General features: G+C 50.4%; 1 protein-coding gene across 1 annotated transcript in view; it reads left to right on the forward strand.

Annotated features, from left to right (window-relative positions):
• LOC142286278 (4-hydroxyphenylpyruvate dioxygenase) overlaps positions 1-17,311 on the forward strand; it is a 119,956-nt gene that overhangs the window by 76,125 nt on the left and 26,520 nt on the right. The window contains exon 11 of the mRNA XM_075333339.1: positions 12,260-12,331. Coding sequence (XP_075189454.1) covers positions 12,260-12,331 — 72 coding nt within the window. The remainder of the gene's footprint in view (positions 1-12,259; positions 12,332-17,311) is intronic.

Raw genomic sequence — 17,311 nt, forward strand, 5'->3', positions numbered from 1 at the left:
GCAAAGTGCAACAAATAATATAATATAATAATATTTATTCATTTATATAGCGCTATTAATTCCATAGCACTTTACATACATTGGCAAATAGACAGGTATAATATACAGCAAATAGTTGATTACCTTTATTACAATTCATGAGAAATTGCTAAAATCATGTGTTTCCACCATAAGAGAGCACACGGTTCAGGTCAGTGGCGCAACTAAGTCAATGGTCTGAGCTGTCACTCGTCAGGACTGCACCATTGCAAGTAGGAAGCTGGGAGGTGGAGTAGCGGTGAGATCCTGAAGAAAGAAGATTAAACAACTACTTTAAATAGATCTAGACCTAAAAGAATAACTAAACTTTCAGCAGATTTTATATATTGTATGCACTTTAATTGCCTGCAGTTCTATGGGGGTCTGGTCTTGAGAACCCCAAAGATTGTTCAAAAGAACCCTAAGAAGTTCCCACTTTGAAGAACCTAGAATATAAGACATATTTTCAGTTGTTTCACACTTTTTTGTTAAGTATTTCATTCCACATGTGTTAATTCATAGTTTTGATGCCTTCAATATGAATCTACAATTTTCTTCAGAGTCATTAAAAAATAAAGAAAACTCTTCGAATGAGAAGGTGTGTCCAAACTTTTGGTCTGTACTATATATGTGTGTGTGTGTGTGTGTGTGTGTGTGTGTGTGTATGTATGTATGTGTATATATATATATATATATATATGTATATATATGTATATATCTATGTATATATATATATATGTATATATATATGTATATATATATATATATATATGTGTGTATATATATGTATATGTGTATATGTATATGTATATGTATATATATGTATATATATATGTATATGTATATATGTGTATATATATATATATATGTATATGTATATATATATATATATATATATGTATGTATATATATATATGTGTGTGTATATATATATATATATATATATATATATTTATATATGTGTATATATATATGTATATATATACTGTATGTGTATAAATGATGCTCAATGGTAAAATACTGTATAGAGGGGAGATAGGTATCGCTGAGGTTATTAACCTCAGTGACATGAACCTGGATGTATGCTCAAGTATGCTAGGTCGGGTTGTGTTTCAAAAGCTAAAGAAATAGGTGGGACGACTGTCCACCATATCTCCACCTTTTTCGATATGGTCCAGCAGGTAAAATGTAGGCACCTGGAATCACTGTGTGTTCTGTGAAATTAGGTAACAGGCCTCCAGAGTGCTGCTGTGATTGCCAGAAGAGCGGAAGCCGTACCTATATGGACTTGTTAGAGGCCCTGTGCGCACTGGAAAACGGAATTTTCTTAAGAAAATTCCGCATGGTCTGAAAGATTACCGCACCTGTGGTAAAAAACCGCGGCAAACCGCACCCGAAAACCGCATGCGGTTTGACGCGGTTTGCTGCGGTTTTACCGTGGTATTGTTCGCGGTATTGCCGCATGCGGGTTGGTACATGTGCTTTAATGCATTCAATGCAATAAAGCACATTGAAAAAAAAAAGTAATTTCCTTCTGAGATAGATAGCAGATAAATAGATAAATAGACAGATAGAAGGATAGATAGAAGAATAGATAGAGGGATAGATAGAGGGATAGATAGATGGAGTCCCTGTGAGCACACGCTGCATTTCTCCCGAGCGGTAGTGTGTTGTTCACATTATCGGCCGTGTGAAATGCCCTGTGGTTACCTCTGCTGTCTCGTTGCGAGGCTGCATTCAGCGCTATGTGTCAGTCGCGGCTGGATGCGGCTGGATGCAAGTATCGGAGGACGTGGATTACGCCGGAGCTGTGTGTTTCGGGGGGGTTAATAAAGGGGTGAACCAGGGGCTTTTTTGTGTTTTATTTAAAATAAAGGATTTTTCGGTGTGTGCTTATTCACTTTACTTACGGGTTGATCATGTCAGCTGTCTCATAGACGCTGCCATGATCAAGCCTGGACTTAAATGGCAGCGATCCGCTGCCATTTAACTCGTTATGACCTGGATTGCCACCGCATCACGGCATCTGGAAGACACTCCGGTACTGCCGCATAATGGATGTGACAGTCCCGGGGCAGCTGCGGGCTGATATTCTCGGCTTTGGGAGGGAGGGGGGCATTAACCCCGGCCCTCGCCCTCCCCAATCAAAGTGAGGAGGTGCTCCGGCACAAAACGTCCATGCAGACAAAATTGTTAGAGATTAAAAAAACATCATTAATTCCTCGCCCTCCCCAGCCTGAGAATACCGGGACGCCGCTGTGTGCTTACCCTGGCTGGAAGGTAAAAATGCAGCGGAGCCCACGTGTTTTTTTTTTTCTATATGTCCATTTGCTTTTTATGTGTATTCTATATGTCTCTGTGTCTGTGATGTGTGTCTGTGGTGTGTGTCTGTGATGTGTGTGTGATCTGTGTGTGTTTACTCTCTGCTCCGCTTCCTCTTCCTGTCATAATGACATTACTTCCCTGCAAACCGCAGGCAGCGATGAACATTACCGCAGGTAAACCGCGAAATACCGCAGGAAAACGCAGTGAACCGCACAGAATTTGCTGCCTGCGTTATTCCCTGCGGGATTTCACGGTTACATGGCAGTCAACGGAGTGAAATCCCGCAGCGACGTGTGGAAAAGAAGTGACATGCAATTGTTTTTGCTGCGGGAATCCCGCAGCAAAACATGCAGCTGTCAAAATCCGCATAGTGCGCACAGCATTTTTTTTTCCCATAGGTTTTGCTGGTGAATCACTGCAGAGATATTATGAACATAACATGCAGCGAAACATGCAGCAAAACCGCAGGAAATCCGCGAAAAAAACGGCAAGTGTGCACAGGGCCTTATTATTATGTTTGTACCTTTGTGCCGGAAACGGTTTTCTTTAAGTTAATTCCTGTGGAGCGGTTTATGTGGAGTAAAGAAACCAGCCAGAGATTTAAAAAGAAACGCTTCCTATGACTACCTCAACCAGCATACAAATGCATTACAACATTACAATATACAGTATATACAGTATATTAGTACTTTCAAGCATTCCATTCATTATATGTGTGTGTATATATATATAATGAATGGAATGTTTGAAACATACAGTACATCTTGTGTTGTATGGAGTAAAAGATGATAAACACTGTGGGATATAGGAGCAATATAATATACAGATGTGTCGCCCTGGGCAAGCCAGGGGACACAGATAACAACACCACCACACCCCACACTCCAGGTAGGCACACCTGCTAACCAGAAATCCTTGTTGCCTTCCTCCAAGAGTCTGTGATGCACACCAGGGGGTGGGCCAGGCGGTTGGCTCCGCCCACCAAGGAGCTCACAACTCTGGAGGCAGGAAGTTACCAGGCAGATTAGCCCAGGCAGGGCAAGAGTGAAGTTTAGCTCAGGAGGAGCTGGAGTGAAGAGCAGTTAAGCCCGGGTAGGGCAAGAGTGCAGTCAGCTCAGGGACGAGCTTAAGTGAAAGTGAGGAAAGGAAAGTGGAAAAGGAGGAAAGCAAGAAGTGGAGAGAGCGCAGAGAGTGCGCAGAGCCTGAGAGCCCAGCTGTGTGTAGGGCTAGAACAGCAAGGTCAGCGACGGCGGTGACTGTCCGGAGGGGGACCGTTTGGAAGTTCCTGGAAGGACCCCGTTGGCTGTGTGCCCGGTGGTCTGGAGCAGTGTTCCGAAAGACAGTCAGCACCAGGGCAGGGGCCTCTCGGACCCCGGCAAGGCTAGGAGTCGCCCAATTTGCCGAATCCGTCAGCGAAGGGGACGCAGATCCCCCAGCAACAAAGTCCCGATTGACGGCAACAGCCCGACCATTACCGGGGAGACACCGCCACCGCCAAGGCACCAGTTTCCCCAGGGCCAGCGCCTGCGGGCAAAGTGTAGAGCTCCTCCGGCCCAGATTGTAGTCGGGGAGCGGGTAACCGGAGGGAATCCACCGCTACCATCAGTCAAACAGGTGCAAGGAAGAGAGACATCACCGTCACCTACCGGGAGTGCAGGTGCAACCGTCTGTGGGACCGTCCTACCAGCCGTTGGTTTACCGTACAAACTGTGTCCGTGTCTCAGGCTGAGTGAGTACCACAGTGCCGCAAGGCACAGCGCTGCCCCCGCGTCCCTGCGCCCTCCAGGCCCTACACTTTACATCTCTTCACCGGGCCCCGGGATCACCAACCCCTACCCACGGAGGGGCAACACAACACCTGGCTGCTCCAATCACCATCCCCGGGACCCCCACACTGAGCAGCGGTGGTGCCATCACCGCAACCGTGGGTGGCGTCACGAACTATAATCCCAACAAACAACCCCCTTTCACTCACGGGCGAGGAGTGTCGCTCGAGACACCCCGGGATCCGGCCCGCAGCTCGAGCCACCAGGAGCAACTGCCGGACCCGAGCAGAAGGGGTGAGCGCGGTGTGCTGACACCCTCCTCCCCGCCCGCGACAACTTGGCGTCACGAACAGGATCTTACCGCTCTGCCGTCTGGTAGAGGTGCGCCTTGTTACCGCCGGAGGTATCCGGCAGAAAAATTTCAGAAGCCGCCATCTTTGGCGCGAAAAGTTCCCGCTCGAGTGTCTTCTCGAGCAGTAGAGGCGCGAAGGCCAAAACTCCGCCCCGAGAGAGGAGGGGCCGGAAAGAGCGAAGGGGGACGCGATGGCGGCTGGCGGCATGTAGTCGCCGCTATAAAAGCAAGGACGCCAGGACCTTGCCAGAAAACCGTTCCTGGAAGCAAACAGCAAAGTCACCATGTGGATGCCGTCCCGAAACACCGTGGCCCCCGCACCGGGAACCGCAGCGTGGGTGGAGATCCGGACCGCGCAGCTCCATCTAAGGCTGCAGGTCAAAATGCAGCTCCTCCTGGAGGAGTGGGAGACCGACATGGCGGACGTTTTGGCAGCCGTGCGGAGACGCGAGGAGGAAGCGGAGGAAGGGAGGGTGAGTGACCCACGCCCCTATGTCCCGGAGGGACCGGTCGCTGCGGCTGAGGGACCCGGTCCAAGCCCTCTCCCCCCGTTACCTCCTTCGCCACCCGTCCCGGAGGCCGTGACCCCGCCACTAGGCCCGCTACCACAGCAACCGGTAGCGATACCCAGCCCGTCCGCCCCAGCGGACCGACCTGTAGCCGGAGCCCGAAGCAAACCGGAGGCATTGCCATGGAAGGCCCTGAAGATTGTGCCAGAGACAGTCCCCGAGCAGTTCCCCGAGCCGGAGCCGATGACCCGCTCCGAGCCGAAGGCCCAACTGCGGAAAGCCCCTGTGCCCATCCCCCACACCTCGGCTGAGGTGGCGCCGGGTTGTTGCTGCAAGGCAGCGCCCAAGGCCATGACACCACGGGATACGCCACCCACCTTCCTGACAGTGGGTAACGTGCTGAATGTCCCGCGGGGCTCAACCCGTGCGCCAGAGCCCTACTGGGACAGGGAGCCGACCAAGCTGGGCCTGGAGATCGCGGAGAGGGAGCGTAGGAAAGCCGAGCTGGTGGCCCGAGTCATACGGGAAAAGGAGAACCTGTGGCAAGCGACCTTCCGTGTCCGGGGCCCGTTCTACGAGGGGCAGGTGAGGCGGTTTGATATCCGCCGGGGCTACGGGTTCATATACGAACCGGGCCTGGAGGCCGAGGTGTTTGTAGCCCGGCGGGATGTGCATGCTCACCTGCCCGAAGAGCATCCTGGCCGCAATCTTATCCCGGGAGACATGGTGCGGTACACTCGGCACTGCGGAGAGAGGGGGTGGTTTGCCCTGGATGTAAAGCTGAGGGGCAGCCCGGAGAGCAAGATGAGCTCTGCACCCCCTCCCTCGGATGAAGCAGCAGCAGGACCGGAGTAGGGCAATGGAGGCCCGCAGCACCGTCCCCGTAGGGACCAGCGCTTTGTTTGTTTGAAAGTTTGTTTGAAAAAGTTTGAAAGTTCTGCAATGATAATGAAAATGATCCGAAGAAGTAACCTGATTTGTTTGTTGATTTGCAACCGGCTGGAGCCGGCACCGTTGTCCCCGTGGGGACCGTTTAAAGTTTAAAAATGCATGGGAACTAGCCATGGACAAGCCAGTGAACTCTGCAGGGCAACCACAAACGTTAGTGGCTTGTAAATATGTTGGGTACCGTTACCGTTTCCGCAATGCCGCCTCCGGAGAGGCAGGTTGGAGGGAGGGCCTTGAGCGGAGCAGGCCAGGGCCCAGCCACCAAAGGGACCGGTGGCTACCCTCTGGAGGGAAGGACAGATCCCGCTCGGGTGACTTGTGCTGGACTGTGGGTCAAGGGGTGCTGCCTGGGTTTTAGGGGCAGCATCAGGGCCAGGTTGCTTGGGTGGGAGAGAGCGGAAACCGTGACCGTACACCGTTGAAACGTTAAAAGTAAAATGTGCCTCCCGTCTTGGGAAGAGTTGATTGAAAATGTATATATGTTTAACCCTGTTATCCCCTTTTTACAGAAAAATAAAACCGGTGTAGGACGGCAGCCCGCGGACGGTCTGCATTTTGCTAAGGGGGAATGTGTCGCCCTGGGCAAGCCAGGGGACACAGATAACAACACCACCACACCCCACACTCCAGGTAGGCACACCTGCTAACCAGAAATCCTTGTTGCCTTCCTCCAAGAGTCTGTGATGCACACCAGGGGGTGGGCCAGGCGGTTGGCTCCGCCCACCAAGGAGCTCACAACTCTGGAGGCAGGAAGTTACCAGGCAGATTAGCCCAGGCAGGGCAAGAGTGAAGTTTAGCTCAGGAGGAGCTGGAGTGAAGAGCAGTTAAGCCCGGGTAGGGCAAGAGTGCAGTCAGCTCAGGGACGAGCTTAAGTGAAAGTGAGGAAAGGAAAGTGGAAAAGGAGGAAAGCAAGAAGTGGAGAGAGCGCAGAGAGTGCGCAGAGCCTGAGAGCCCAGCTGTGTGTAGGGCTAGAACAGCAAGGTCAGCGACGGCGGTGACTGTCCGGAGGGGGACCGTTTGGAAGTTCCTGGAAGGACCCCGTTGGCTGTGTGCCCGGTGGTCTGGAGCAGTGTTCCGAAAGACAGTCAGCACCAGGGCAGGGGCCTCTCGGACCCCGGCAAGGCTAGGAGTCGCCCAATTTGCCGAATCCGTCAGCGAAGGGGACGCAGATCCCCCAGCAACAAAGTCCCGATTGACGGCAACAGCCCGACCATTACCGGGGAGACACCGCCACCGCCAAGGCACCAGTTTCCCCAGGGCCAGCGCCTGCGGGCAAAGTGTAGAGCTCCTCCGGCCCAGATTGTAGTCGGGGAGCGGGTAACCGGAGGGAATCCACCGCTACCATCAGTCAAACAGGTGCAAGGAAGAGAGACATCACCGTCACCTACCGGGAGTGCAGGTGCAACCGTCTGTGGGACCGTCCTACCAGCCGTTGGTTTACCGTACAAACTGTGTCCGTGTCTCAGGCTGAGTGAGTACCACAGTGCCGCAAGGCACAGCGCTGCCCCCGCGTCCCTGCGCCCTCCAGGCCCTACACTTTACATCTCTTCACCGGGCCCCGGGATCACCAACCCCTACCCACGGAGGGGCAACACAACACCTGGCTGCTCCAATCACCATCCCCGGGACCCCCACACTGAGCAGCGGTGGTGCCATCACCGCAACCGTGGGTGGCGTCACGAACTATAATCCCAACAAACAACCCCCTTTCACTCACGGGCGAGGAGTGTCGCTCGAGACACCCCGGGATCCGGCCCGCAGCTCGAGCCACCAGGAGCAACTGCCGGACCCGAGCAGAAGGGGTGAGCGCGGTGTGCTGACACCCTCCTCCCCGCCCGCGACAACTTGGCGTCACGAACAGGATCTTACCGCTCTGCCGTCTGGTAGAGGTGCGCCTTGTTACCGCCGGAGGTATCCGGCAGAAAAATTTCAGAAGCCGCCATCTTTGGCGCGAAAAGTTCCCGCTCGAGTGTCTTCTCGAGCAGTAGAGGCGCGAAGGCCAAAACTCCGCCCCGAGAGAGGAGGGGCCGGAAAGAGCGAAGGGGGACGCGATGGCGGCTGGCGGCATGTAGTCGCCGCTATAAAAGCAAGGACGCCAGGACCTTGCCAGAAAACCGTTCCTGGAAGCAAACAGCAAAGTCACCATGTGGATGCCGTCCCGAAACACCGTGGCCCCCGCACCGGGAACCGCAGCGTGGGTGGAGATCCGGACCGCGCAGCTCCATCTAAGGCTGCAGGTCAAAATGCAGCTCCTCCTGGAGGAGTGGGAGACCGACATGGCGGACGTTTTGGCAGCCGTGCGGAGACGCGAGGAGGAAGCGGAGGAAGGGAGGGTGAGTGACCCACGCCCCTATGTCCCGGAGGGACCGGTCGCTGCGGCTGAGGGACCCGGTCCAAGCCCTCTCCCCCCGTTACCTCCTTCGCCACCCGTCCCGGAGGCCGTGACCCCGCCACTAGGCCCGCTACCACAGCAACCGGTAGCGATACCCAGCCCGTCCGCCCCAGCGGACCGACCTGTAGCCGGAGCCCGAAGCAAACCGGAGGCATTGCCATGGAAGGCCCTGAAGATTGTGCCAGAGACAGTCCCCGAGCAGTTCCCCGAGCCGGAGCCGATGACCCGCTCCGAGCCGAAGGCCCAACTGCGGAAAGCCCCTGTGCCCATCCCCCACACCTCGGCTGAGGTGGCGCCGGGTTGTTGCTGCAAGGCAGCGCCCAAGGCCATGACACCACGGGATACGCCACCCACCTTCCTGACAGTGGGTAACGTGCTGAATGTCCCGTGGGGCTCAACCCGTGCGCCAGAGCCCTACTGGGACAGGGAGCCGACCAAGCTGGGCCTGGAGATCGCGGAGAGGGAGCGTAGGAAAGCCGAGCTGGTGGCCCGAGTCATACGGGAAAAGGAGAACCTGTGGCAAGCGACCTTCCGTGTCCGGGGCCCGTTCTACGAGGGGCAGGTGAGGCGGTTTGATATCCGCCGGGGCTACGGGTTCATATACGAACCGGGCCTGGAGGCCGAGGTGTTTGTAGCCCGGCGGGATGTGCATGCTCACCTGCCCGAAGAGCATCCTGGCCGCAATCTTATCCCGGGAGACATGGTGCGGTACACTCGGCACTGCGGAGAGAGGGGGTGGTTTGCCCTGGATGTAAAGCTGAGGGGCAGCCCGGAGAGCAAGATGAGCTCTGCACCCCCTCCCTCGGATGAAGCAGCAGCAGGACCGGAGTAGGGCAATGGAGGCCCGCAGCACCGTCCCCGTAGGGACCAGCGCTTTGTTTGTTTGAAAGTTTGTTTGAAAAAGTTTGAAAGTTCTGCAATGATAATGAAAATGATCCGAAGAAGTAACCTGATTTGTTTGTTGATTTGCAACCGGCTGGAGCCGGCACCGTTGTCCCCGTGGGGACCGTTTAAAGTTTAAAAATGCATGGGAACTAGCCATGGACAAGCCCGTGAACTCTGCAGGGCAACCACAAACGTTAGTGGCTTGTAAATATGTTGGGTACCGTTACCGTTTCCGCAATGCCGCCTCCGGAGAGGCAGGTTGGAGGGAGGGCCTTGAGCGGAGCAGGCCAGGGCCCAGCCACCAAAGGGACCGGTGGCTACCCTCTGGAGGGAAGGACAGATCCCGCTCGGGTGACTTGTGCTGGACTGTGGGTCAAGGGGTGCTGCCTGGGTTTTAGGGGCAGCATCAGGGCCAGGTTGCTTGGGTGGGAGAGAGCGGAAACCGTGACCGTACACCGTTGAAACGTTAAAAGTAAAATGTGCCTCCCGTCTTGGGAAGAGTTGATTGAAAATGTATATATGTTTAACCCTGTTATCCCCTTTTTACAGAAAAATAAAACCGGTGTAGGACGGCAGCCCGCGGACGGTCTGCATTTTGCTAAGGGGGAATGTGTCGCCCTGGGCAAGCCAGGGGACACAGATAACAACACCACCACACCCCACACTCCAGGTAGGCACACCTGCTAACCAGAAATCCTTGTTGCCTTCCTCCAAGAGTCTGTGATGCACACCAGGGGGTGGGCCAGGCGGTTGGCTCCGCCCACCAAGGAGCTCACAACTCTGGAGGCAGGAAGTTACCAGGCAGATTAGCCCAGGCAGGGCAAGAGTGAAGTTTAGCTCAGGAGGAGCTGGAGTGAAGAGCAGTTAAGCCCGGGTAGGGCAAGAGTGCAGTCAGCTCAGGGACGAGCTTAAGTGAAAGTGAGGAAAGGAAAGTGGAAAAGGAGGAAAGCAAGAAGTGGAGAGAGCGCAGAGAGTGCGCAGAGCCTGAGAGCCCAGCTGTGTGTAGGGCTAGAACAGCAAGGTCAGCGACGGCGGTGACTGTCCGGAGGGGGACCGTTTGGAAGTTCCTGGAAGGACCCCGTTGGCTGTGTGCCCGGTGGTCTGGAGCAGTGTTCCGAAAGACAGTCAGCACCAGGGCAGGGGCCTCTCGGACCCCGGCAAGGCTAGGAGTCGCCCAATTTGCCGAATCCGTCAGCGAAGGGGACGCAGATCCCCCAGCAACAAAGTCCCGATTGACGGCAACAGCCCGACCATTACCGGGGAGACACCGCCACCGCCAAGGCACCAGTTTCCCCAGGGCCAGCGCCTGCGGGCAAAGTGTAGAGCTCCTCCGGCCCAGATTGTAGTCGGGGAGCGGGTAACCGGAGGGAATCCACCGCTACCATCAGTCAAACAGGTGCAAGGAAGAGAGACGTCACCGTCACCTACCGGGAGTGCAGGTGCAACCGTCTGTGGGACCGTCCTACCAGCCGTTGGTTTACCGTACAAACTGTGTCCGTGTCTCAGGCTGAGTGAGTACCACAGTGCCGCAAGGCACAGCGCTGCCCCCGCGTCCCTGCGCCCTCCAGGCCCTACACTTTACATCTCTTCACCGGGCCCCGGGATCACCAACCCCTACCCACGGAGGGGCAACACAACACCTGGCTGCTCCAATCACCATCCCCGGGACCCCCACACTGAGCAGCGGTGGTGCCATCACCGCAACCGTGGGTGGCGTCACGAACTATAATCCCAACAAACAACCCCCTTTCACTCACGGGCGAGGAGTGTCGCTCGAGACACCCCGGGATCCGGCCCGCAGCTCGAGCCACCAGGAGCAACTGCCGGACCCGAGCAGAAGGGGTGAGCGCGGTGTGCTGACACCCTCCTCCCCGCCCGCGACACAGATATAGAAAATAAAATATAACAATATAATGGGTCAAACACTGTAGTCACAATATTGGTTCCCATATACCTATAGTAAACACTCATAGAAAAATGGATTATGCTGTCCAGATAATCATCTGAAATAGCAAAGAAGTGTAGAAAAACCCATATTGTGATTTCCAGAACCTCAGGAAGGAAATAACAATGAGCATTACAGAGCAAAATTGAAGAGTCATAATTATATGCTCCATGCGTATCGCTGCAAATGGCAGCTTCATCAGGGGAGTACTATACATTTCAGACATTCCATTAATAATATTAATATGTATGTACTGAATCTATCTATCTATCTATATATATATATATATATATATATATATATATATATATATATTTCCTCTGTATATCTTGATTATCTGAAATTGTCTTATAAGTATTCATCATAGCTTCTGCATCTGAGCACACTAACATCTATTAACCCTAGAACGGTCAACCATAGAAATCTACAATAGAAGACAAGTAACCTAGCAGGCCTGTGAGGCCCCAGGTATGTGTTCTAGGGTTAAATGTCACGATGGATAGATTTTTCTTTTTTAATGGTTGTCCACCTTTTTGTCCATGCCATACGATTCTCAATAAACATTTAGCATGTTGTCTAGGTATGCACACTGTGATGATTATTGCCTTTTTTGCTTTCGTAAAACTTCCTCTTTCTGCCAATTTGTAGGGGTCCCCGCAGTTGGGCCCCACTTATCTACATTATCACCTATTCGGGGTGGTAACTTATTTTCACAAGACAACCACTTTACTATTTCCTTCACTGGAAATGATTGACTGGCTGCTGACTTTAGGTGTTTTTCGTGAATGCCTGTAGCAGGGCTTCATTCTGAAAGAGGTTGTCTCTGATGATGTATAGTTCTGGGGCCAGTAGAGGGATGATTACACATGCTTGTCCAGCAGTCTCCCCTACAACCTCCATACACTGAATCTAGCATATACTGTGGATGTATTAAAGCTGCAGTATGTACGTGTATGTGTATATGTGTTCTTCTATCCAGATATACTTTCATTTTGGGGCTGAATTTCACAAATTAATGAAAGGTGCAAAGATTGTTCATTATGTAACAATTAGTTATAAAACTATGGTTATTACAGAATTGTTAATGGTTAGTAATGAGTAATTTTTACTTTCTTTCAGGAATATGTAGACTACTATGGTGGTGCTGGTGTACAGCACATTGCTCTTAACACTTCCGACATCATCAAAGCGGTGAGTAATTCAGATAGATCTCCAGAAACCAGAAGGCCGCGAGGGAGGGGCGAGCCTTCGGCTTTGATCTCCTTGCTGTTTGGCTAAGAGGGTGGTGTGTTTGTATATGCGAGTCTGTGCATGAAGACCTGCATATGTTTTGAGACATGAATGCTATGTATATCTTGACTCCTTTTTGTTATGGAGAATTTAATATTAATGAATGTGTGCGTGTGATGACATATGTATAAGTTGTGAAAATGAGTTTACAACATTTGTAATTTTCATAATTCATTAGTGCGTAAAGGTGTCAATATTCAGTGCAAGTTAATGCACCCACTGTATATATTAAAGAGGTTTTCGAATAATCTAAAATACACAAATAATAAACATTTAATTAGTGATTTTTACCCATTGGGACAGCAGAAGTCCCGATTACTAAGACTTCTGGCTAATAACGTGTTTAAATAGTGACACAATGAATGGCTGCCTACTGTGTGAAGGTTTATCTATAGTAATTGCCCTTTGCAGTCCCTAAAAGTAACCTACCATGTGGTATAAGAGCAATATGCGGTGGTGATGTTTCGCCAACATTCATGCCTGCAGCAAATCTGCACTGCCTTGAAAAATATTCATGCCCCAAGAGGAACCTCAAGACCCACCTCTTCCAACAAGCCTACAACCTACAATAGCCCTCAGTCCAGTACACCACTGCACAACCAGCTCTGTCCTCACCTATTGTACCATCACCCATTCCCTGTAGACTGTGAGCCCTCGCGGGCAGGGTCCTCTCTCCTCCTATACCAGTCTGTTTTGTACTGTTAATGATTGTTGTACGTATACCCTCTTTCACTTGTAAAGTGCCATGGAATAAATGGCGCTATAATAATAAATAATAATAATAACTTTTCTTCATGTTTTCACATTAGACCCAAAAACTTAAATGCATTTTACTGGGATTTTATGTGATATACCAATACTAAGTAGTAAGCATTTGTGAAGTATAAGAAAATGTTACATGGTTTTCTAAATATTTTAAAAATATAAATCTAAAAATTGTGCCGTGCAGTTAAATTCAGCCCTCCATAGTCTGATACCCCTATATAAAATCATTGTCTCCAGAAGTCACATAATTAGTAAATTGAGTCCACCTGTGTGTAATTTATTCTCAATGTAACTACAGCTGTTCTGTGAAGGCCTCAGAGGTTTGATTGAAAACATTAGGGATCAAAAGCATTATGAAAACCAAGGAACACACCAGACAGGTCAAGGATAAAGTTGTGAAGAAGAGTAAAGCAGGGTTAGGTTATAAAAAAAATGCCCAAGCCCTGAACATCTCACAGATCATAGTTCAGGCCATCATGAATAAAATGGAAGGAGTATGGCACACCTGTAAACATACCAAGATATGACTGTTCACCTAAACTGACATCCCAAGCAAGGAGGGATGAGAGAAGCAGCCAAGAGGCCCATAGTTACTCTGGAGAAGCTGCAGAGATTCATATCTCAGGTGGAAGAATCTGTCCACAGGACAACTATTAGTCATATACTGCACAAATCTGCCTTTTATGCAAGAAGAAAGCCATTTTTGAAAGCAAGCCATAAGAAAAACTTTTTGCAGTTTGCAAAACGTCATGTAATGAACTCAGCTAGCATGTGGAAAAGGTGCTCTGGTCAGGTGAGATTAAAGTAGAACTTTTTGGGCTAAATGCAATATGCTATGTGTGATGGAAAACTAAGGGGTACTTTGCACACTGCGACATCGCTACTGCAATATCGTCGGGGTCAAATCGAAAGTGACGCACATCCGGCGCCGGTAACGACGTCGCAACGTGTAAATCCTAGATGCGCCGATAAACGATCGCAAAAGCGTCGAATGTCGGTGATCTGTGTAGCGTTGGTCATTTTCATAATGTCGCACCAATAGGAGATGCAATGTTGTTCCTCGTTCCTGCGGCAGCATACATCGCTGTGTGTGAAGCCGCAGGAGCGAGGAACATCTCCTTGCCTGCCTGCACCGGCTATACGGAAGGAAGGAGGTGGGCGGGATGTTTACATCCCGCTCATCTCCGCCCCTTCGCTTCTATTGGCCACCTGCCGTGTGAAGTCGCTGTGACGCCGCATGACCCACCCCCTTAGGAAGGAGGCGGGTCGCCGGCCAGAGCGACGTCACAGGGCAGGTAAGTGCGTGTGATGCTGCCGTAGCGATAATGTTCGCTATGGCAGCTATCACAAGATATCGCATGTGCGACAGGGGCAGGTACTATCGCGCTCGGCATCGCTAGCCGATGCTAGCGATGTCGTAGCGTGCAAAGTACCCCTAACACCGCACAACACACTAAGAATACCATCCCCAGCGTCATACATGGTGGTGGTAGAATTATGCTGTGGGGAGGCTTTTCTTCAGCAGGGACAGGAAAACTGGTCAGCGTTAATGAGAAAATGGACCTAGCAAAATATAGTGCAATCCAGGAGGAAAACCTGTTAGATATTGCAAAAGACTTGAGACTGGGGCCTAGGTTCACCTTCCAGCAGAGCAACAAACCTAAATATAATGCTAGAGGTAAAATGGAATGGTTTAGATCAAAGCATATTCATGTGTTTGAATATCTCAGTCACAGCCCAGACCTAAATCCCATTGAGAATCAGTGGTGAAACATTAAAATTGCTGTTCACTGACACTCTTGATCCAATCTAACTGAACTAGATCTGTTTTGCAAAGAAGAATGGGCAAAAATGTCTGCCTCAATATGTCTAAACATGGTAGATTTATTTTAAAGTATTTAGAAAATCATGTATTTCCTTTATACTTCACAAATACTTACTACATAGCATTGGTATATAACATAATACTCCAATAAAATACATTTAAGCTTGTAGGTGTATTGTGGAAAAGTCCTCAGGGTATGAATGCTTTTTCAAGGCACTGTATGTAATGTAACATCAAATGGATGACATGCCATCACCCAAAGTTGTTATTAAATAGGACCAACCACTTCCTAAAACAAAAAAAAACAAAAACTAGCTTGTAAAAATCCCTTAGCTGCCCTGATTCTGCTGCTCTTTTCTGTTTTGCGCTGTGTCACTCCATTGAACAGATTCACATTTGTTGCTCTTGGAGTGCTCTATGTGAAATTTCTGATAACAGTCCAACTTGGCGTTTCTTCAGTCTTCTCTATCGGGGCTTTCACTGCTCCCTACCAGACGCCACCAATCACAGTTTGGCAGCATCACAGATTGCTGAAATAGCGATCAGCAGCAGGGATGTGAGTGGCAGTCTGGGAAGGAGGGGTTAAAGTTCACACCCCCTGGTAAAACCAGGAAACTACATCTGGAGTCAGAGCGATAACTATAGTTTGGTAATTATGTTTACTTTATTTACAAAGATATTGACATTTTTCCGTTTTGTTCTGGGGACCAGAAATAAAAAACTTTTTGTTCTCCACTGCTTTGCGGAGATATGGACTCCTGAAGTTTAGGGCACCCATTATGCACATTTCCCCTTCTACCAACAGGGCAGTAATACAGATTCTTCCCAGCGAGTGCTCAATTTCATCCCTCTATGATGCTGAAATGGCAGTTGTGTAGAGGAAAAAAATCAAACACCCACAGACAAGGTCAAAAGAGATATTACCATTCTAATTTGTTGAGAGTTGATGTGCCTCACTTAACCACGCTGAGAACTCCTCACTCCCGTCACTTCCAGTCATTATAGCTCCGGATGAGGAGGGCTTCAGGACTGAGCGTTGGAGCAGTGAGGATCATCATGGGAGCAGAGCTGGTTACATACAATAGGTATCGGGGAATAAAAGATTGATTTTATACCACACGACCGGTAGTAGTTTCACAAAGTTGCATGCTATCACCATGATCCTCACTGCTCCAGCATCACCATGATCCTCACTGCTCCAGCATCACCATGATCCTCACTGCTCCAGCATCACCATGATCCTCACTGCTCCAGCATCACCATGATCCTCACTGCACCAGCATCACCATGATCCTCACTGCTCCAGCATCACCATAATCCTCACTGCTCCAGATCACCATGATCCTCACTGCTCTAGCATCACTATGATCCTCACTGCTCCAGCATCACCATGATCCTCACTGCTCCAGCATCTCCATATTCCTCACTGCTCCAGCATCACCATGATCCTCACTGCTCTAGCATCACTATGATCCTCACTGCTCCAGCATCACCATGATCCTCACTGCTCCAGCATCACGATAATCCTCACTGCTCCAGCATCACCATGATCCTCACTGCTCTAGCATCACTATGATCCTCACTGCTCCAGCATCACCATGATCCTCACTGCTCCAGCATCTCCATATTCCTCACTGCTCCAGCATCACCATGATCCTCACTGCTCTAGCATCACTATGATCCTCACTGCTCCAGCATCACCATGATCCTCACTGCTCTAGCATCACTATGATCCTCACTGCTCCAGCATCACTATGATCCTCACTGCTCCAGAATCACCATGATCCTCACTGCTCCAGCATCACCATAATCCTCACTGCTCCTTCATCACTATGATCCTCACTGCTCCAGCATCACCATAATCCTCACTGCTCCAGCATCACCATAATACTCACTGCTCCAGCATCACTATGATCCTCACTTCTCCAGCATCACCATGATCCTCACTGCTCCAGCATCACCATGATCCTCACTGCACCAGCATCACCATGATCCTCACTGCTCCAGCATCACCATAATCCTCACTGCTCCAGATCACCATGATCCTCACTGCTCTAGCATCACTATGATCCTCACTGCTCCAGCATCACCATGATCCTCACTGCTCCAGCATCTCCATATTCCTCACTGCTCCAGCATCACCATGATCCTCACTGCTCTAGCATCACTATGATCCTCACTGCTCCAGCATCACCATGATCCTCACTGCTCCAGCATCACGATAATCCTCACTGCTCCAGCATCACCATGATCCTCACTGCTCTAGCATCACTATGATCCTCACTGCTCCA

This window comes from Anomaloglossus baeobatrachus, chromosome 2 (assembly GCF_048569485.1).
Source record: "Anomaloglossus baeobatrachus isolate aAnoBae1 chromosome 2, aAnoBae1.hap1, whole genome shotgun sequence".
Classification (NCBI taxonomy): domain Eukaryota; kingdom Metazoa; phylum Chordata; class Amphibia; order Anura; family Aromobatidae; genus Anomaloglossus; species Anomaloglossus baeobatrachus.